At 39.2% G+C, this 21,434-nt stretch overlaps 1 protein-coding gene across 1 annotated transcript in view; it reads left to right on the top strand.

Moving 5' to 3' along the window:
* The window catches only part of CPS1 (carbamoyl-phosphate synthase 1), a 115,266-nt gene that overhangs the window by 87,450 nt on the left and 6,382 nt on the right, over positions 1-21,434 (top strand). The window contains exons 27-34 of the mRNA XM_028509428.2: positions 197-264; positions 1,907-1,982; positions 5,494-5,571; positions 8,117-8,224; positions 9,170-9,259; positions 10,586-10,756; positions 13,027-13,101; positions 15,777-15,875. Of these exons, the coding sequence (XP_028365229.1) occupies positions 197-264; positions 1,907-1,982; positions 5,494-5,571; positions 8,117-8,224; positions 9,170-9,259; positions 10,586-10,756; positions 13,027-13,101; positions 15,777-15,875 (765 nt within the window). The remainder of the gene's footprint in view (positions 1-196; positions 265-1,906; positions 1,983-5,493; positions 5,572-8,116; positions 8,225-9,169; positions 9,260-10,585; positions 10,757-13,026; positions 13,102-15,776; positions 15,876-21,434) is intronic.

Below are 21,434 nucleotides of genomic sequence, written 5' to 3'. Positions count from 1 at the left end.
TTTAATATTTAGAATTAGAAGCTAGAAATTTTATGTATTGCGGGGCCCAATTTACATGTTAATGGTATCTTTTGAGAGAAAGAATAAAAAGAGTTGGGTTACTACTTGTTGTAATGATACCATTCTGCACTGATACCATTCATTGAATGTTTTCAACTATTCATACATTTCTGATGATGTTGTTTCCATTCATCAGAATGAAGCATTGGAATTTGCGAAGTCTGTGGGCTACCCCTGCTTGCTGAGACCTTCCTATGTTTTGAGGTAATACATTGTTTTCCAAAACAACAATTTAAAAATTGGGAGATAGAGACCTGCATGCTGTATGTTAATAGCAATAGGCGTTTTTTTTTAATGTAGTAATTTGTAAACCCCTTAACAATCCTCAAACCAGCCCAGCCAGATTGAAGACCTATGTACAGTCCTTCAGTTTAATGCTTTTCCTTCAGGGCGTCCTACATCTTGGAAGATGCCTTAGGGCATATCCTTGCCGAACAGTGGGGAAATAGTTTTCCGTTAGAGAAGAGGATAATTAAAGAAAACCAAGATGTAAAACCGAAACCAAACAAAGAAGGCATCTTGCTCCCACATCTGTTTTCTAGCACTTGGAAATGGCAGCTTATCTTCGGCACCATCCGATGGTGCCTGTAGTTTGAATTTTTGAGTTTTTGAAATCACATTTTTTAATAGATGAATTATAACGGTGTGGGGCATGGGCAGTGAAAATCTTTTATATTAAACCTTGAGACTAAGATCTATCATCAAAGGAGAAGGTGTGAATTATCACTTCCTCTCTTCAGATGTTACCACATGTAAGGAGCTACTTCACCGAACGGGGGATAATAAGAGAAACACAATTTGCTGTGCACAATTTGAAAGTGTAAATGGAATTTGAGATGGGGTCCTTTAAAATAATGAAAAATTTCAAATGAGGTGGAAAACTTCCCTTTTATTTAAATGACATTTTGCATAAACCGCAGTCTAATGACACTACTCCTTTGAGGTATTATATAAGTTAATGTAAACACCCATATTTAAGGGAGGATAGCAGAAAACAGCTTTAACTATTGCATTTCCTTTCTCATCTTTATCTATATCTTTGTTCTAGTTTCCTATACAACAGATTATCAGCATTATAGGCTTAGCTTTCTTGTCTTAAATAGATGAAGAAATTGAGACCTTTTTACGCAGAGCTTCATAACAGAGCAGAAAAGGTGAAATATACTACTTTTTGAAAGGAAGTGAAAAGTAATGCTTTTTCCTTATTCTTCCTCTTTTCCTTTTTTCTTCTTCTTTTCTCCTCTTCTACTTTGAAAGTGTCAAAATGCAGAGTAAATTGATTTTAGATGACTTGTTTTTCAACTATTTAGAAAGAAGGGCACAGTTGAGTATGTTTCACTCACATACTTTACATTGTATTTGCAAATGTTACTAAAAAATAATTCTTGGGTAGCCTGGTAGAGGTAGTAGACTGCCCTATTTTGACTGAGAACCTATGAGGTAAGATCAGATTTTGGTAATGAACGCTGAAGAGAGAGAAACCAGGTCTTGGGAGGAATCCTATTAAGGTTCAAGAATTACCCGAAGCAAGTGGAGAGTTAAAATAGTAAAGGAGAAAGAACAAGCCATGGGAAGATAACATTTCTAGAGCTTCCATGGTTTTCTTAGGGCTCATCACAGGTCTCCACTCCTTCCTCATCCCCAGCTCTGGTGACTTTTTACTTTGGTCAGTTGTCCTGTTGATTAAATGGAATAAAGTCTCAATTTAGAAAAAGATGCCTTCTTACTTAGCCCAAACTAAAACTGGAGGTTGCCTGCAACTGTTCAGAGAAGCAATCAAGTCTAGGATGCTTGACTTCCAAAGTGATAAAGAAACTGACTGATTTTCTGCCCCTTCCTTTCTCAGTGGGTCTGCCATGAATGTGGTATTCTCCGAGGATGAGATGAAAAAATTCCTAGAGGAAGCCACTAGAGTCTCTCAGGTAGTGTCTTCTGTCCTTCTATTGACATTTACTTCTGTTAATTGCTATTTTATTTCATGTGTTGTTTTTCTTTTCACACAATGTTGTTAGGATGGTTTTCCTTTAAAAATTTTTTTTCTAGCCACTAGTGTCCTACAGGTGGGGATGAAAAAACTCAAATGCATTTCACTATATTTAGATTCCAGGGTTAGTTGAAGAAGAGGAGAATCAGTGTATATTCGATCACAACAAAGATTTATATAACTTTAGACTTCCTGAGCCAGGTTGGATGAACATCCTGTTTGATCATGGGTGAGATGCTAGCAAAGTCATCCCTGGACTCCGTAGGGCCATGCAGGGCCGCCCAGGGGCGCCCAGCCCTGCTCAGGAACTCTGATTTTTAATTCTCATCTGCAGAGACTTTGTCTTCGTCAACCTCAACATTTTAACGATAAATCCCTTTGCTCACTTATGGATGTTTTTCATTTTGTTACATTCCATTTTAGTAAACGAAAACATTTATAATTTTGTGGTGGTTCTACAACCACCTTGCACTGCCCCAGCTTTTACTCTTTCATTCGGTGTTACCCCAACGTGATCCATTAAAGGCTTGCCTAGTGGGCTTATTGATCTGCGCACCTTGTACTGGAGTGGATGAAAGTAATGTTTTCCTTTTCAAAGCTAGCTGTGGCTAGAAAGATATACATAGAGAGAAAAAGCACAAGTTAGAGAAAAAGCTTTGATGTTAAGCGAGTGAAATGTGGAGGGAGCTGAGGAGTGGAATCCAAGGCAATTCAAAGGGGAGTAAAGAGCAGGGACCGCTCCTGCACCCATGCAGCAGGATCCCCCTTTTGAGAGATACCTGTTTCCCAAGGACATGTGGGTAGTGAAGAGAGTGGACAAGGATGAAGAATGAGAAGAGGCAAAGAGTGTAAAAAAAAAGGAAAACCAAGTGAATTTAGAATTCACTTTTGTGTGAAAGTCAGATAATGAAGAGGGAATCTCTCTAATGGGCCAGTGGTGATTAATGTGCCCTGCAGGGAGACACTGCCTGCCCTCAATTTAATTCTCTGCCAACAGGCCTGCCATACTCCTCCTTAGAGGAACCAGCAGCTAGATCTAGCTGGTCTTGTGTGAGTGATGAGGCAGGTACCCTGTCTTTATTTATTTTTTATTTTTGCCTAGAACCCTGGATCTCATAGGGGTCTTACCTGACAGAATATTTTTTAAAATATTTTTTATTCTGCTAGCATATGGGTGGAACCCTTATAGGACAAATGTGTTACAATAAGGATGCCTTAAATAAGTACTTCCTGGTTTAAGTCTCCCCATCAAATTATAGCAGAATCGGGTATTCTCAACTCAGGGACTCTAGAGTAAAACCAGCCTCCATCAGTCACTTATCCATTTATGCATTCATTCATATTTAGCACCTGCTATGTAATGGCATTATTCTCAGGACCGGGGTACTGTCATCAAAAGATAGATAAGTCTTTGCTCTCATGAAGGACTCTCTTTGCTAGAGACATCAGCTAATGAGCATTGCAATAGAAAAAGTATACATGATGTCGAGGTATAGCATAAAAGTACTGGAGTCCATTCCTTGGGCTTTTAAAGAAGGGACTTTTAAATTGACTCATAATGGTTGATTCACAGTTAAAAGGTTTACATTGTGGGTATGAGATGGAGAAAAGACCAGCATTTTAAAGATCTTAATTTGAGAAAAAGCATGGAGTTCCTAGAAACTAACCAAGAATTCACAATGTGGCTAAGGCTCCAAACATGGTGGGAAGTCTGGTTGGAATCATGGTGGAGAAGTTGACAGATGGGGAGCAGATAAAGAAGACCTGGTCAGTCATTGTAAGGAATTTGGATTCTAGTCATACTTTCTATTTTAAAAAGGTTGCTCTGCTGTAGTATGGAGAGTGAGTTCTGGGACAAGACTGAATCATGGAAAGAGGTTGGGGGGCTGTTGCTGTAGCTCAGGGTAGAGACGGCAGTGCCTTGGATCAGAGCAATGACAGTAGGGCAGAGAGAAACTCATGTGTTCTAGAAATATTGAGGATGCACCTTGAAGGCAATGAGTGAATGGACAGAGGTGGAGGGGCAAAGAGTATCATGGGATGACTCCTGAGTTTCTGCCTTGTACAACTGGAGAGATGGTGGTATCATTTATGGAAATAGAGAGCATTCTAGAAGAAACATTTTAGAAGGGGAAATTACATGTTTAACTTCTGACCTTTTCAATGGGAGGTGTCCGTGAGGAGTCCAAGTGGACATGCTTTAAAAGCAGAAGGTTCTATAGATTTGGCATTGAGGATCAAGATCACAGCTAAAGACAGAGATGTAAATATAGATTTGGAAAGGAAATAGCATACCATTTTAATTGAAACTTTAAGAATGGAAGCAATCACCAAAGAGAGAATATAGAGGAAAAGAGGCACTTAAGACAGAGAAAAGAGGAACAGTGGCATGTAAGGGCTAAGGGAAGAAAGAACCTGGAAGGGGCCTGAGAAACAAGCATGAAGGGGTGATTCGTGGAGACCAAAGGAAGAAAGAAAGTGTAGGCAACAGTGTATAACGTTGCCATAAGACTGAAATGTATTGAGAAAGTTGCTTTCTCAATATAATAAGGGCTATTTCATTAATCTGTTCCGTTGTCCAGGATTGTGGGTGCTGTTGTGCCACTCAAATCAGTTTATCTGTGAGACGTCAAGTGGTGTGGGTTGCTGGTGCTTAGGCCATAGCGGGGAAGAGACACCATGGTCTTGGTGCTCTTCCTTCAACCTCTTCATTCCATCTGGAAAAAGCAGGCAGCGGCCAGGTGGTGGAAGGCATTGCAATGCTGTCAGGAAGGAACTGAGTGTGGGAAGAACTTCAAGAATGATAGGGGGCTGAAATAGCTGAAAAAAGGACATTTTAAGACTAGTAAAGAAAAATGTTTGATTTTGCAGTTGCAAATGCTATACTTTAAGAGTGGTTGAAGGCATTCATTTCCAGGTAAAGGATTTCATTTTTGGCTTAATAAAAATGTATACAAAATGCTAGTTACTTTGTTTCTAAATTCTTTTATTATTCTCATAGAGAGAACTTATATAGGCAATTGTAGTACCTGGAAATGAAAAAGAGAAGTGTAGAAAAAGAGCCTGAATCAATAATAGTATATAATTATTAATAAGTATTTTACCCCATAAGGTGTCCATAATTCTGGGAACAGAAAAAGAACCCCATTCTGCCCTCTCTGCAAGGCCCCTCTTTCCTTGAACTCACCTAGAAGTCTGTGTTTGACATTTCAAAACTGCTTTTCAGTTCACTGAGGACTTAAACTTGGAGAAACACCTTCTGTCTCACTGCAAACAGAAAACAACCTGGATTTGACAAAACAAGTTGGCCGATGAGTTTGTGCAGTGTGTTTAGCGTGAAGTTTTTCTTCAAGTATTGCCCTGGTGTTTACTTAAGTAAGGCGCACGGCTGACTCGACACGACCAGATGGTTTCAGCTGAAAGTTCTGCCCTGTTTTCCTTTGTGACAGGAACACCCAGTGGTGCTGACAAAATTTATTGAGGGGGCTCGGGAAGTGGAAATGGATGCCGTGGGCAAAGAGGGAAGAGTGAGTACTTTATCTCCTTGCCTCCCATCCCTGTCTTCCCATCAAATATTTCTTTTCTTGGCAGTTTGAAACATAACAGATTAAAGTTTATGATTTCCACCAAACAGGTTTCTAACAATAATGGACAAGCTGCTTAGTCCAAAAAAAAAAAAATTCACAGGCACTGACAATTCAGTTGATGTGGCACGGGTATCTTACTTCCTGTGTTTCATACTGTTAGAATTTCTCTTTGATGATATTCAGAATTAATTATCATCCTGCACTCATCGTTCTTTTTGAATTGATTTTCTCTCATTTCCTTTTGTTTGTGGGTTTCCTTTCATGTTCCAGTGGATATTATGAAAACATCCAATACTTTTCTTTCTGAAGTTCCTGATTGAATCCCTAGTTTTTCTTCTCTCTTGATTTCCTAGCCACCTCCTTTTTATTGGGTTAATAAAGGCAAAACCAAACAGAGTAGGGTGGATAATGATAATAACATCAAATTGGCTTATGATATCACATCTCATATTGCTAATGCAGTTAATGCATCCAACTTCACTGAGAAAAGAAAATGCAAAAAAGGCTTTCCTTCAGTTTGCTCATCATGGAATCAGACATTTATGCTGTATCTGGAAATACAAGGAGTTATGTTTTAGGAAGTCCTTGTCATTATATTTGCTTTAAGGGAATATAAAAGGTTGACTTTCAACTTCTACTTTGCAGATACTTCAAAACACTACTGGAGATGTTAAATATTTTTCTTTCTTTTGTCTTCCACTTTACCAGTTCAAAGTGATGTGTGTGTTTTTTAAAAATATGCCTGTATAGTAATAATGACTTCTTACCACAGAATCATATAATCTAAAGTGGAAGCATTCTTAGAAATCACGAATGATTTCAACTCCACACCCTCCAAAAGATGAGAATTTTTTTTCCCCCATATCTCTGGAAGGTGGTCATTTGTTTTTGTTTGTTTGTTTGTTTGTTTGTTTTTGTTTACTCTTTTGGTGATGCAGAACACAAAAATGTTGTAAGATTTTATATATATATTTTTTGTTTTGGGTTGTTTACTTTTTGACATCTCACATATTCCTTTTTTTGAACTAAGGTCTGCTTCCCTCAAATTTTCCTTGCTGACCTTCTGACCTCCAGAACTATAGGGCATAAGTTTAGTTTTTCTACCTTTTCAGTATTTTGTCTATTTGAGACTGAGCTATAAAAAAAAGGCAAATGTAATCACACCAGTGTGGAAGTGGGAAATGTAAGTCTGGCTTAGAAAATTTGTATATTTTTTTCAAATTTTGAGCTGGTAAAGTTGGTCTTATTTGGCTCAAGTTGCCAGATAAGCTCTTGCCCTGAGTTTTTCTCAGCCATAGACCAGCGCTCATCGTCCTGGCCTCTTTCAGAAATGTTCCAGATTGTTCACTTTATTTTTAATGAGTCACACTCAGAAGTAGTACTTCAGAAATAGAAATAGTATTTCAGATATATGATGATATTTCCAGAGCTCGGCTGGGCTACTGCCTCCTCATTTCTAGACACTATAAAAAAAATTAGGTGCTTACTGTGCACTAAATATCATGCCAGACACCGTGTATGTGTTCTCTTTTATCCCTACAAACATTCTGAGACAGATGCTATTGTCATTCCCATCTTATTGGAGACCAGGGCTAAGCAGATACAGCATCTCGCCCAGGTCACAGGACTGAGATGACAGAAGGAAACTGAGATTCAGATGCCACTCTGCTTTAAGTCATCTGTACATCCGATAAGCAAATCTTCTCTGTAGTTTACGCCTTTTCCAATCACCCAATTATTCTCTCCACTCTAAGCTTTATCATTTCCCAAAGACATGTGTTATTAACACTCCGATTATAGTGATTGAGACCATAAACTTTAGAATCTGACAGATAAAATTTCAAAAGCTTTCCTCAGCCACCTGTACAGAAGTTATTTATTCTGACTACAAGAGAACAGTAGTCACCTGTACTGGAGTTATTTATTCTTATGTTACCTTAGTTTCCTTACTAATAAAGGGAACAAGTGTATTTTCCTTTTGCTTCTCTCTTCTCTCAAATATCAAGTTAAAGAGCTCTTGATCTTTAGATCTGAAGTGTTCTCTCTCATTCACCTAAGTTATGACATTTACCTAGCTAGACAGTCATCTCTCCCATCTTCTTTTCCTTTACAGTGTCTAAAACCTAAGCTGGAAGGAAGAGATAAAAACATCTCCAGTGCCTCCCAAATGCTTTCATTTTCTCTCTGTTCCTGAATGTCAATATGAGTTGGTTTACTTGTCCTCTTTTCCTATTATCTATACTCATTCTAATCAATGGAGGAGGGAGGGAAGCTGTCAGCCACTCTCAGGTTCCCCTCGAGGCAATCTGTCACACAGGGAGGCCGGACAAGTCCACGCATGACACTCTTTCTGCTCTTCTCATCGGGGACTTGGCAAAGAAACAGGTCAATGCTCCAGGCATCTGTTATAATCAGAGGGGTGGGCAAGGCTGCAGCTTCATTGAAGTAGGTGCCTGACAACTTCCTGTAATCTTCCTTTGGCCAGGTTATCTCCCATGCCATCTCGGAACACGTGGAAGACGCAGGTGTCCACTCGGGAGATGCAACTCTGATGCTGCCCACACAGACCATCAGCCAAGGCGCTATTGAAAAGGTCATTATTTATAAGTAAAAGTCAACAGGGAAAAAAGCACAGATAAAAACAGTTTTTAAAGCTAGGTAGCAATGTTAGACATGCTGCTGGTAAAATTTCATTATTACAAGAACTTCCTTGCTCTGAGTCAGCTGGGTATTTTAGAAAAGGTGAAAGATTCATTCGTTCTGAAGAGAAGCCAGAGTATCGGCTGGGTGTTTTAAAGATAACGATTTCCTTCACTGCCGCTTAGAGCCCGTTTGGTTGTACTTGAGCGCAGTGGCTCTCTGACTTCAGTGTGCTTCATAACCACCCGGGGAGCTTGTTCAAGTACAGATCCCTGGACTCCAGCCCCAGTTTCTGATTCTGTAGTGCTGGGCAGAGTCCCCAAGTTGCCCCCAGAGCTCCTGGCTTTAGCTATGGGACACAGAAATTCCTGTATGTGGCACGCAGATCTTCCCCACAAGGAGACACCATTTCCTTCTGACCATAATATCTACCCTTGAAGAGACCAGGACAACAGGAAAACACAGAGAAAAACATCTCTCTGGTCTCTTCAATACCATGTAATTTCGGGTCCTGCGCCTCTCAGCAGGTGACCCATTAGATTGATACAGAGTTTGGTCTTCAGTTTCTGGTCCTGAAGCAACTAAACCCAAAGGATTCCATTTCACCTTCAAAGTTAGACCATAATATATCATCGTAGGTAGGAGCATTTATTTGCAGAGAAGTAATCCTATAAAGTTATATTTCACTCTAGTATCCTGTTGTGAATATTTAGCACATATTATTATTTTGTTAATAGGAGCCTAATGGTGGCTGCTGTTATTTCATTATTGTTATTGGAAATGGAGCTCTCTGTAAAGATAAATTAAAGAAGTATAAATTTAAGATTCTGTTACTTTTTTTGGTTTATATCTAATGAACACTCTTAGCACTATATTATTTATTGTTCTTTTGATCTAGGTGAAGGATGCTACCCGAAAGATTGCAAAGGCTTTTGCCATCTCTGGCCCATTCAATGTTCAGTTTCTTGTCAAAGGAAATGATGTCCTGGTAAGAAATGCCAAGGTGTTTGAGGGGACACCTTGCGGTGTTAGGTCATGTTGGGTTGTGTCCTTCTAGTAACCTTTACCCTGAATGCAACTGTAGAGCAACTGAGGCCCTGCCGCTATTAGTAAGTGGGTATGGGGCATTTCCCAGTGTGTAACGCAGGCCCTTGGAGACACTGGTATGTTAGTCACAGCTTTGTAAAGCACTCTGATCCACTGGAAAGGTCGTTGTCTACCATTTGCAGTGCAGTGCAGCAACTATCATAAAGTAATCTGATCATGTAGAATAGTGATAAATTAAATGCACTGAAGTTTTGCTTGACTGTTTTCCCAGAAAAGAAAGCTGTGACTTATGCCATTTACCAACAAATAAAAAATGTTAAATTAACTAGGTTAGTCTTAATTAATTTAGTGTCTTTCATTTAACCAATCAGTAACCACTACTGATTCAGCATCTGCTATGCAAAGTCATAGGGAGGTTAAAAAGATTTATAAAATACAGCCTCAGTTCCCAAAGATCTTCCATTTAGTGAGGACCAAGAACAAGATGAATGCATACATAACCAGAACATAAGTTAGAGTGTAATAGCTGCTAGAAGAATGTGCAAATAAAATGGCATTGGTGTCTTTGAAGAGAGAGAGAGTATCAGCTAGTTTGCATGTGCATGTGTGTGCATGCACATGTGTGCATGAGCCTATGTGTATTTGAGTGTCATTTGTCTGGTTGTCTGGTTTTAAGTGGATTATAAAAGATTTCAAAGAAGATTCCATATATTGAGCTGGATCTTAAAGAATGGCTGGAAGGAAGGTAGAGAGGACATTACACATAGAACATCTATGAGAAATTGGCACATTTTAGGAGATAGTGACTAGTTCAGTTTAGCAAGATTATTTTTTTCTAGGGAAAGAGTGGAAGGTGAACTGAAAAGTAAGATTGGGGCCATGAAGGTGGTACAAGATAACACAGAGAGTCACAGAGACAGAAGGATAGATGGCCTTCGAGGGCTAGACCTTGATCTGATGGCCAGTGAAAACCCAATGAAAGCTCTCAGGAAGGATGTGGGATTTTCTAAACTCTACATTAATGCCAATCTCTCAGTAGTATGAGGCAGTGGAATTGTGGAAAGGGGAAAACCAGATTTCAGCAATACTGACTGAAAGGAAACTAGTTAGCAAAGTGCAAGCAGTGGGAGTGCAGGGAGAAGCTGGCAGAGCAAGAGCTGGTCCCCAGTCAATGACAGCTGGAACCTGCTGGTGGGGAAAATATTAATATTGTTGTCATTAGTCCTCACCATTCTGTCTCTTCTTTGGAATTTTGTTATCTCTCCAGGTGATTGAGTGTAACCTGAGAGCGTCACGATCCTTCCCCTTTGTGTCCAAGACCCTTGGGGTAGACTTCATTGATGTGGCCACCAAAGTGATGATTGGAGAGAACTTCGATGAGAAACCCCTTCCAACTTTAGAGCATCCCATCATTCCTGCAGACTACGTTGCAATTAAGGTAACATTTGAAAAAAAAAATCTGTTAGTCATTTTTGTAAGTTCCAAGGAAGAAGAGCAATTTTTGATCAAAAGAATCTTGATATTTTATGAATCTTCTCGCTAAAGTGCTGGACTAGGAAGTTATGATGTTTTCTTTGAATAATGTAATGCAGGTGCACTTCAGTCAACTTTATGTGAACTACTGTGCATTTCAAAAAATCATTTAGAATTGTTTAACTTCAGAACTGACTAGCTGAGTGAATTATGACTACGTGTATGCAGCTGATGGACGATGGTACTGGTTTGGTTGGTAAATTGAAATCATCGGCATGTATTGCTAGCACAAGGCTTGAATTGAGCCATATTTGAAATGTGCCAAGACCTCAAGAATGCATGAATCTTGTAAAAGTCTTTCCTGCTGGTTAAATTCTTACCACCTTGGCCACCGTCATTTAGTTCCTACTTTCTTTGGTGGCACAATTTTTCCACTTGAAAAGTTGAGAGAGCAGTTACTGTTCACAGTGATTCTGTGAAAGTGATGAAATTGTGGCACCTTTATGAAGAGTGACTAAGAAAATTAAGGTTTTTTTCACTAATTTCCAATGCTGTGTACATATACATACATATATATATATATATATGTATGTATGTATGTATGTATATATATATACATATATATATATACACACATACCAGTATATGTCTAATAATAACTTGTAATAAGGCCACTGAACTTCTCTAGCTGCCTCTGTGTGTCCATGCACAGAGTATTTATGACCTGGACAAGCATGAGGATTAGTGAGGTATTATATAAATATATATGAAGTTTTTAGATGAAGCACACATGAGATTAATTTATATTGAGTGATATATTTATGTGACACTTACATATTTTAGATGCCTTTAAAGTTTTCCATTTCTATATGTACTGGTGACCTCAACTATAATTGTGTTACAGCTGAGATTCTGGCTTCTCTTACAGTGGAAGCTTTAAGTTGAAGCTATAAATAAAAAATATTTATTAATCTTACTTAAGTTAATAATTTAGGATGCCTTGGATTTTATAGTGCACTGAAATAGAATGTCACTTTTTATGTTGGGAGAGGGTGGCATTTTAACCATGGGGACGATGACAGAACATAAATTATGAAAATTTTCAATGGGATATATATATATATATACACAAAAATCTTTTTGAGACCAACAAGGTCCTGAGAAATGTTTTTCCAACAAAGATTCTGTATATAAATTTCAAATTCATGTTTTTTTATTCAGAGACACGGGCATATATATACACATACACACATGAGAAGCAATTTCCCACTAAACAATATGGTTGGATGGATAAATATGAATTTTTCAAAATGCACTGTATCTTCCAGTTTACTTCTTTCCTAGTTATTGTTGTACAGGAATCTACTGTTTCAAATTACTTACATTTAGTCCATTTTAAGATAGCCCTTCTAAGGTGAGCGGCTCTCAGCAGATGAGGGTACGGAGAAGCTGGAGTGCAGGAATATGCAATAACTTGACTAAGGTGACCCAGTGAAATGACTCCAAGCTAGAATTCCCATGATACCTTAGGTGGGTGCCAGTATCACAGGCGGAACAGTCTAGACTAGATAAAGGGATATACGCAAGAAGTAAGAATTCGTCTCTTAGTGAGTTGCACTGATAAAAATAAATGAAAAAGAAGTACTTCTACTGATGTTCTAGTTCTTATGCAAGTTCTGAGCCAAAGTGTTTCCAAGCAGAATGTTTTTCAAAGCTTTTTAAGAGGTGTCAACAACAGTTTAATATCTCAGAAGTACGCTTACAGACAGAAATTTTTGGCAAGGTGGCTTGTTGCAAGTTCAAATGATCAAAACAAGGAGAGGAATGTTTCAAAAGCCAACCAAGAGAAAAAAAATGTGTCTGAACTCTGTGTTTGGGTAGACCAATGCCCAGCAGACTTCGTCTGAAATCACTCCAGGAGGGATCTGTGCAGGCCAGATTAGAGACACTGGCCTCCACCGGCCACAGGGGCCCCATTTACAGAAATAATTTGTGATTATTTCACCCGAGTTTTTGGCCAAAAGCTCGTGAAATTCTTGGATCAGAGTTTTAAAGCTATTTTTCAAGTCAGATGCTTGGACTGAAGAGATTTTTTACATGTCCACCATAGCCTAAATGAATCGTGCGAAAGACAATTCACTGAACATATTTTTCTCTCTTCGTTCTTGTATACCTTTCTCACACATTTTTCCACCCTGTGTTTGTTTTTTTTTTTTTTTTTTTTTTTTTTGACAGGCTCCAATGTTTTCCTGGCCCCGGCTGAGGGATGCTGATCCCATTCTGCGATGTGAGATGGCTTCCACTGGAGAGGTAACTAGTTAATGATCCACGAACACTCTCATTAAATCTACTTTGAAATCTATGGTTTTATGGTCTGACTCTAGTAAAGCAAGTTGGCAAGTAGCAAGGGGGACACAAATTTCTGCTATCAGAGTGAGTCTGAAAGGGCTTTCACAATTTTAAGCTAAAGAAAAATCTTTTACATTTGGGGCCCGCAGTCCAAATTCTCACTTGTAGTTCAACCAGTGACTACAATACTCGTGTTTCTAATTCATGTCCATGTTACCCATTACGGATATCTTTTAGATATTTTCTGGGTCTTTCTTTTTATTTTAAAGCTCTCAAGGTCTCTCTACAGTAGAACCCTCCTCCCCCAATTAGATCAGTGGGTTTTTACTAGCAATATGTAAAATGAATGTGCAGCATCAGAAAGATCATGAGCCTAAATTTTATGCAACGTGAAAATATGTGCAAAATTTCAGACCCACTTTCAACGCAACTTTAACCTCTTGGGGATTATCTAAAACTATAATGGGACTGGCCACTGGATGTCCCTCTTCACTTGTGCTGGCACTCTGGCAGCTGCAGGTTTCTTCAAGAATGTGAAATGCATTTCTTGTAGAGAGCTGTCAGATTCTAGAAAGTTCCCTACATGTCAGTGTCAGGACATTTTATGAATCACCTAGCCCTTGACAGACTTACCAGGTACAACCTTCAATTCTCATCCGTGCACGTCGGGGTGTCAACATCAGACTGTGAGGCATCATCGTTTCCTCTCGGTATTAAGAAAAACCTGAAAGGGGAAAATGTTTAATTCCAATAAATATAGGATGCTGTACGTGGTTGCCTGGGTATAAGCAAGGTCTGTTGTGAGAAGCCAAGTGAGACAAGAAGGTGGGCCGTGAGGAATAAATGGCTATCTTGTTTGTATCTGGACTGATGATGTCATCCCCTTGGCTCCTTCGCTGCTTCTTTAAATTTAATAGGTGAGGAACCCACCTTTAAAGTGAGGGTTCTCCACTATGTTTCTGGGCTGCCTGAAGGATGCTCTCTTCAGGTTCACCTTGAACTCAGGGTCTCTCAGTGCAGGGCTGTTTTCAGCAGGCCCAGGGTTCAAATCAGGGAGAGGTCTGTTTTCCTTCATGCTGTTTGCTCCAGTGTGGCAAATCTATTTGCAGTTCCTAAGTAGTCCATTCTGCCTCCAGACATACATTATTGGAGTTGTTGAAATACGGAAACATGATAAAATTAGAAATCCGCCTCCCCCTTTTTTGTGTCTATCTCAGAAATATAAAAGGAGATCATTCTTCTTCCAGTATTAGAGTCGTATTTCCAAGTGTCACTTAAGTGTGTTGTTACAAGGTCTATTGTATAACTGAAATCAGAATAATAATTCTATCTTAGTGAAATGTCAGTTAAGCTTCAAAAAGACGTTCTCAGTGTTTAAATGGTTTACTGTGGGGGTAAATACACCTTTCTGTCCTGGGCTAGGTTAGGGGCATTTTATTTTCTTAGTGGTGAATGGGGGGGTGTTAGCCTTAATTTACACTTGCGCATATCTGACTACTTTCTATGTTTTCTGTAGAAAACTGCCAAAACCTCCTATGCATTGTTGTATCTTTACTTACAATGGGGTGGCCTGGGTTCTTTCTTTTGAATTTGGATCTCATTAAGTTAGTTGGCCATACCTTTACCAAAGAATCTGTTCACTGTGGAGTATACAAGGTATGGTAAAAGTAGGTTGGCAGTTGCTTATATGGAAAATAATGCAGCAGTTAATAAATAGTAATACAAGAATAAACTGTGTTTTGTGTACTCACAACTGTCAACCTTTTTTTTGCCCCACCCTGTATACGGGTGGTCAACTGAAGGTCAAAGTGATGAGAACTTTCCTTTCATAGTAAGGGAGTCACTTGCTTAAGGAGTAAGGCTATTGTAATGGTAGCTCTGTCCCTGTGCCAGGTGATGACATGCATGGCAGAGTCCACTCCCATCATGCTCTCATGGACCACTTGTTCTATGGTTATGCTGGCCATGTGACTTGTAGTTATACTGTGGCACAATTGCCCTGGATGAAGCCTCTATATAGTGTAACATTATATGTTAGTTTAAAATTATTATTTTTTTCTTATGGCTGTGGGATTTGGGGCTAGTAGCATGGTATTTAGGTTCATTTTATGAAAATGACTTTTAAAAAAGCAAACTCCTTTGAGATTTTCGTGGACTTATTGAATTGCTCGGAAGGCTTTCTCCTCAGCTGCGTGAAATGACCCCGAATCAATTGATTAGCAGTTATGCTGTTTGTGCTACCGACCTGTGAATTCATGCACTGTTGCATAGCATACAGAACATACACTGTTATTTAAACATTGTCATATTAACATTTGGTAACTCACCACATTATGAACCAGAAGCTGTGATTTGCATCCAAATAACTCACAGTAGAATCCAGTTATGTTGTTCCATGGAGTGCTGTTGGGTAGGGAAAGAATTGCTTATTCATTCATTATGCTTAATTAAAAACATAAGATACATCTGCCCTGGCCAGCCTTTTCATCTCTGGATTCAGATTGCATGGGCAACTCAATAAAATCTACAAAAGAGTCTGTGAGTAAAGTGCTTTCCATTTGTAGTGTTTTTTTTTTCTGTAAAGATGGTTAACTATTATTTGCTTTCTTTTATTTTTTAAAATTTATTCTAAACAGGTGGCCTGCTTTGGTGAAGGTATTCACACAGCTTTCCTGAAGGCAATGCTTTCCACGGGATTTAAGATACCCCAGAAAGGCATCCTGATTGGAATCCAGGTATGTGGTGCGTGGTTGAGTGCACGCCTGTGGTCACTTGCTGGGAGTGGCTGGGGGAAGGGACCTTAATTGCAATCTAGAAGAGGTAGATTTGTTTTAAGTTTCTCTAAAGAAAAAAGCAACTCATACAAACAACGGCCATTTGTTCTCTATGTGTTTCCTGGTTTGCCTTTTTCTATTGCAGTAGCCAACACAAATAAGTGAATAACTAAAACAGACAGAAAGAAAAAGTCTCTGGTGGAAGGATATTTGTTATGAGAGGTATTTAGGGTGCCTTATAAAGGAGTCTCTTTTATTCTTTGGTTACATCTTTTCCATATGTTTTGCTCTTAGTTCTTGCTCCTTAGCCCTGAGCATAGGCTTTCCATGAGGTTGGGTCTCACCTCTTCTTTCTCTCTGTCTCTCTGTGTCTGTGTCTATCTCTGTCACTTTACTTTCCCCATTTCCAGCTCATCTATGTCTACAGTGTCCATAACACTGTCTATAACAGTGACAGTGTCAGAACAGTGTTCTCCTGTCTATAACAATCACCTTTAGATCTTAGACTGCAGCAAGCTCATATTTCCAACCATTTGCCAGGCACCTGTATCTGAAGCCTGAAACACAAGGCATCTCCCAGACTGAAGTCTTATTACCCTCATCCTGACCCTTGCTCCTTCCTTTCTTACATTCATTCGCTCACGTTTCAATTTTTACTAAATGTCAAAGGTTAAAAGTTGAAGAAGACATGGGCATTGTTTGAAAATTTTTCTGAGCTTAAAGGGCAGTGATTTAATGATCCTAAGAAAGTCAGCATATCCCACAGTACACTGTGGAGATTCTCGAAATATTATTTGGTAAGCATGGTGTAATCATAATAAGTAAACATCTTCATATAATGAAAAGGATATTATTGGTTTATTATTTCAAGTCAAATACAAATCTTAGTGCAAAACAGTAGACAGAAAGTTACTATACTTTTGGAACAATTATTGCAAGAATGTAAAAACTGTTCTGTTTATAAATTTCCCCCCCAAAATGCTGGATGTTTCCAAAGGGTCATTCACTTTCTTTTGACATTGGTAATTCTCAGATCTTTGAAAACAATAGATGGTCTTATATATCACCCCTGCCGTACTTTTAATAAGCTCAGACCCTGCATGGTTACATAAAAATTATTAAAATATAATTAGAACAGTATCAGGTATTCTGAAGCCAGTAGGTGATTATTATACACGCCATCCCATTAGGGTGTCTTAATATCTGCAAATTAGACCCTGGAGACTGGCTGGGTTTTGCTTTGGTGAACTTTCTGCAAAGAGTAACTTGGGATTTCACTTTATAAAGGTGCCAAAAGGGTGATGGCGAGCACTTAGAGCAGAGACTAACAAGATGACTTGCAATTGCAAAGCTTAATGGCAGTTTAGAGACACATCACACCATGTGAGAGACTCATTACATTATAAATGGGCATTAAGTATTATTAAGTTGCAAGTATGAGAGTATTTGCCCAACTTCCAGTCATGGCTTAAAGTTTAATGTGAGACCTGGGGGCATTCAGAGGAGACCATGCCCTTAATCCCCATCTTCACAACTAATCATATAGTGCTAACATTTTAAAATACCAGTCTAAAAAGGCAGTGATGTATAAAATTGGGGCTTGTTTGGTTTCAGTGCTGCAGGGAAATGTAAGGCAAAAATTAATTTGATCTCTATGAAGTATTTGTGAACAGAATTTTTGCTTTGCAGGAAAAAATGGGGGGGGGTGGTAGAGTAAAAAGGGGTCTTCTTAAGGAAGGGGTTATGTCCACAGAGCCTCCACATTTCCATGTGCTCTTTTTAAAAGAAATAGTAGCTATGTGAGTTATTGCAAAGAGCTTTCTCCTGTGTATGAATGCATAATGGTAGGGATTTAAATATATATGTACTTTAACTCCCAAGGCAAAAGAAAATATTTAAAGAAATGTTTAATAAAATTATATTTAATACAATATTTGCAGCTGTGATACATTTGGTCAGTGTGACTCTAAGAGTCTTCAGAGATATACAAGAACCATTTTCTTATATGGGAGGCAAGGAAAAGCTGCCAGCACCAACAGTTAACGTATCGTCTCGCCATTACTATATGAAGGGCTTGCATGGGTAGTGATTTTAAAGTATGTAGTCAGAAATTTAACTGAGCACTGTGACAGAATACACTAACTAGAGAGTTCCTGGCTATAAAAGTCACCAGCATCTTCTTAGTTGGAATGGGACCCAAATGTAGTTGCACCTTTTTACCCAAACTTCGTAGCAATTGTGGACAAAGTTATTAGGGTTCCATATCTCAGGATACATTGTGTTTTTTAAAAATGATTTTATTTCACATGATTTCAGTAGGTCAGAAAAATTCATATAGACTCATTTGAATATATAAAGTCAGGACTTAAAAAAAAACCTAAGATAGCTCTGCTAATATGCAAATGGGGGTTAGGGCCAGTAAGTACAAGGGAAGGGATTTAGTTGAGTTATGTAATGAAGTTCTAAGAAAGAGCGTCTACGTTGCATTTTGATACATTAAGATAATCATTGACTCAGCACATGTGTTGACTTCACTCACAGGGGAGCATTGGCAGCCGGCATGGTTGCGGTTAATTTGCTTATTATTCCTTCATGTATAAATGGGGGAGATAGTCAATATCTATCCCATTTATTTGAGGAAAAGGCCTTCTTAGCTCTTCATCTCCCCACCTGTCTGCTATGAGTAGAAGGATTTAATTGAAGATACCTCAATTCATTATTAATATTCTACGATAGGTTGTAAGAGAAAAACTGGGAAAAGAGAACTACAGGGAAGAGATAAAAGTAACTCTGAGCCAGGAAACATTTTTCTTATTGTTGATGGCTTAACAGGTACTTTAAATATTAATTACTGCTAGCAAATATCAGCCACCTCAAAACATTCAGTAAATACTTTGTATTTTGGGGGGACAGGTGTGCACTCATTGGTTTAATTGCAGTCTTCTTAAATTTCTACTTCTTTTCCTCACTCTAATCCTTTATACACACAGACCCTCTGTGTCTGCCCTCCCAGGTTACAGGTATCCTATGAGTCAAATTACCTAGGGCATTTGACATATTTGTAACCTCAACTTGGTGTAACTAGGACTTTGGGGAAAAATTAGGATTTAGATTTTTGTCAAAGGATTTTTGTCAGCTTAACTATTACACGTAAGGTATCTCTACCCAGAGGCTTATATAGGCATGGATCCTAATACAAAAAAAGCACAGTGCAGGTTTATAGAGGAACAAAAGCATCTTTGAGTCTCTTGCAAGTTTCTAGCTTCCTTTCATCCCACCAGATTTTTTTCTTTTCTTTTCTTTTCTTTTTTTTTGGTGCTATGAGCAGGCAATCTACCACATTTGAAGTTTTCTGGAACACCGTTTAACAATAAATGATTTACTCCAGAGCACATCGAGAGCACTGGCTGTTTGCTCCCCTCTGATTGGGCTCTTCAGGGCTGTGTGTGGAGAGGCGCACACAGTCCTGACATCTGTGCTTCGGTGATGCTCAGAAACACAAGCCTTTTATTTGAAAAGGACAACTCCAAGGGACTTGAGTAACCTTTTATCTTCCATACAGAATTATTAGGAACAACCATAGAGTTGTCAATGCAGACGTCCCTGTATTACCTTGACTTTTCTGTTCTGCAGCCAGAAGCTGGAGTAAAGTAAAAATGGTCTTTGGAGGAAATAGATAGATAGATAGATAGATAGATAGATAGATATTTTATTTTTAAAGGGCTTCTTTCTTATAAACATTTTCCAGGAAATAAATCGGCTTGTACTTTTCACCTCTAGTTACAAATGGTTTCTTACCCAGGTATTTTCAATCAGCTATTAAATCTGAGGCTGCTCAGATGCAAGCTGACAGCTGTAATTTCTTTCTGTAGAGAGGCTGTTTTATGTGTCACAAGTGTTCAATACATGTTTGATAGAAGTGTATAATGTGCCATGAAAGCCTACGCCCCGGACCAGGAGGCAGAGTGGCTCCCCAGCGGGGAGCTGCCGATACTGTCGTGTAGGATATTTATCTTTTCCACTTGGGGGGCAGCACTAACACAGCTCCGTAACGAGGTGCTGACTGTGGTCTGCAGGTGTGGGAGGACTTGCTGACTTATTTTACTTTAAAATGGTGAAGTAGAAAAATGACATTCTAGGGCTCCTCCCTCGACATTTTTCATTGTGTCTTTGGCCAAGGTCGGTGCATCTTCACCTCAAATTATCAAAGGAGAGAAAGATGGTTCCCCTCTCCCCTGTTCCCTCCTCTTCCTAGACTTGAGTGGGTGTCCGAATCGCCAGGAGGGTTTGCTGAAGTGCAGATGACTGGGATTCCCTTGGAGTGCCTGATTCTATAGATCTGGGGTAGGGCCCAAATTTCCCTCTTGGGAACAAAGTTCCAGGTGAGGCCTAGTTTCCAAGGGACCGCATTTTGAGAATCACTGTACTTGAGAAAGGGTATTTTAGAACACTGTTTCAAGATTATACCATCATATGGCCATCTATTATAAGTGACTTCTTGGTAGAGGAAGATGCAAGGGATTGAGAGTAGTTTGTTCGGTTCATGATTAATCTCTTAAATCAGTCCGTGAGTGCTCGCTGGACCTCTGTATGTTGAGCCTTCTACTGTGCTTCGGTGCTGACTGAAGTCCGTTCTTTGTTCAGCAGAAGGTCTAAGCAAAGTAGTTTAGACCAGTAAACAATGTAGTGTTCCAAAACCCAGACGTTCATTTAGACTGTTTCATTCATATTTGCCATGTTTCAAGGAACTTAAAATATGCAGAACACCTAAAATGCCATCTAATTCAGTCCATTGCTTTCCAAGCAGAATCAAACTTGAAAAAAGAATTGTCCTATTTTTCTGCCTTACCTGTTTTTTTTTTACTGTTCTGTTACAGTTGTCCCAATTTCTCCCCCATTGCTCTCCCCACCCCGCTCACCCCACACTCCCACAGTCAACCCCTGCCCTGTTGTCCATGTCCGTGGGTCCTCCAAACATGTTCCTGGACTACAGCCTTCCCCTTCTTTCCCCCTGTTTTCCCCTCCCCCCCACCCCCTCTGGTCACCGCCAGTTTGTTCTTTATTTCCATGCCTCTGGTGCCCTTTTGCTTGTTTATTTTGTTCATCAGGTTCCACTTACAGGTGAGGTCACATGGTACTTGTCTTTCGTCTCCTGGCTTATTTCACTTAAGAGATGGACACATTAGCTCATTAAATTGCCCTAACATCGCCAAGCTACTCTTTAATTGTATACTTATTTATTTAAATTTTTTGTGTGTCTGGCCATAAGCTTCTTACAGCTAAGCCCATTTCTTCCGTTTTGGCCCAAGGTAGAAATGGCAAGCTCCTTTTCTGGGCACGGTTACAACCTGTGTTCCAGAAGACTGTCATGAATAAGCCCTGAGCCTGCCTTAACTGGGATTTATCCACTGGCGTTTATCTTCGCTATTTGCCAATAGTTTCCTCTCACAAAACTGCTGTTCTGGGACTGAGAGGGCCAGAGTCTGAAAGAATTCTATATTTGAACATGGGCTTTTGGGT

This window comes from Phyllostomus discolor, chromosome 4 (genome assembly GCF_004126475.2).
Source record: "Phyllostomus discolor isolate MPI-MPIP mPhyDis1 chromosome 4, mPhyDis1.pri.v3, whole genome shotgun sequence".
Taxonomy (NCBI): domain Eukaryota; kingdom Metazoa; phylum Chordata; class Mammalia; order Chiroptera; family Phyllostomidae; genus Phyllostomus; species Phyllostomus discolor.
The sequence above is the reverse complement of the archived record's forward strand: the minus strand, read 5'-3'. Positions and strand labels throughout refer to the sequence as shown.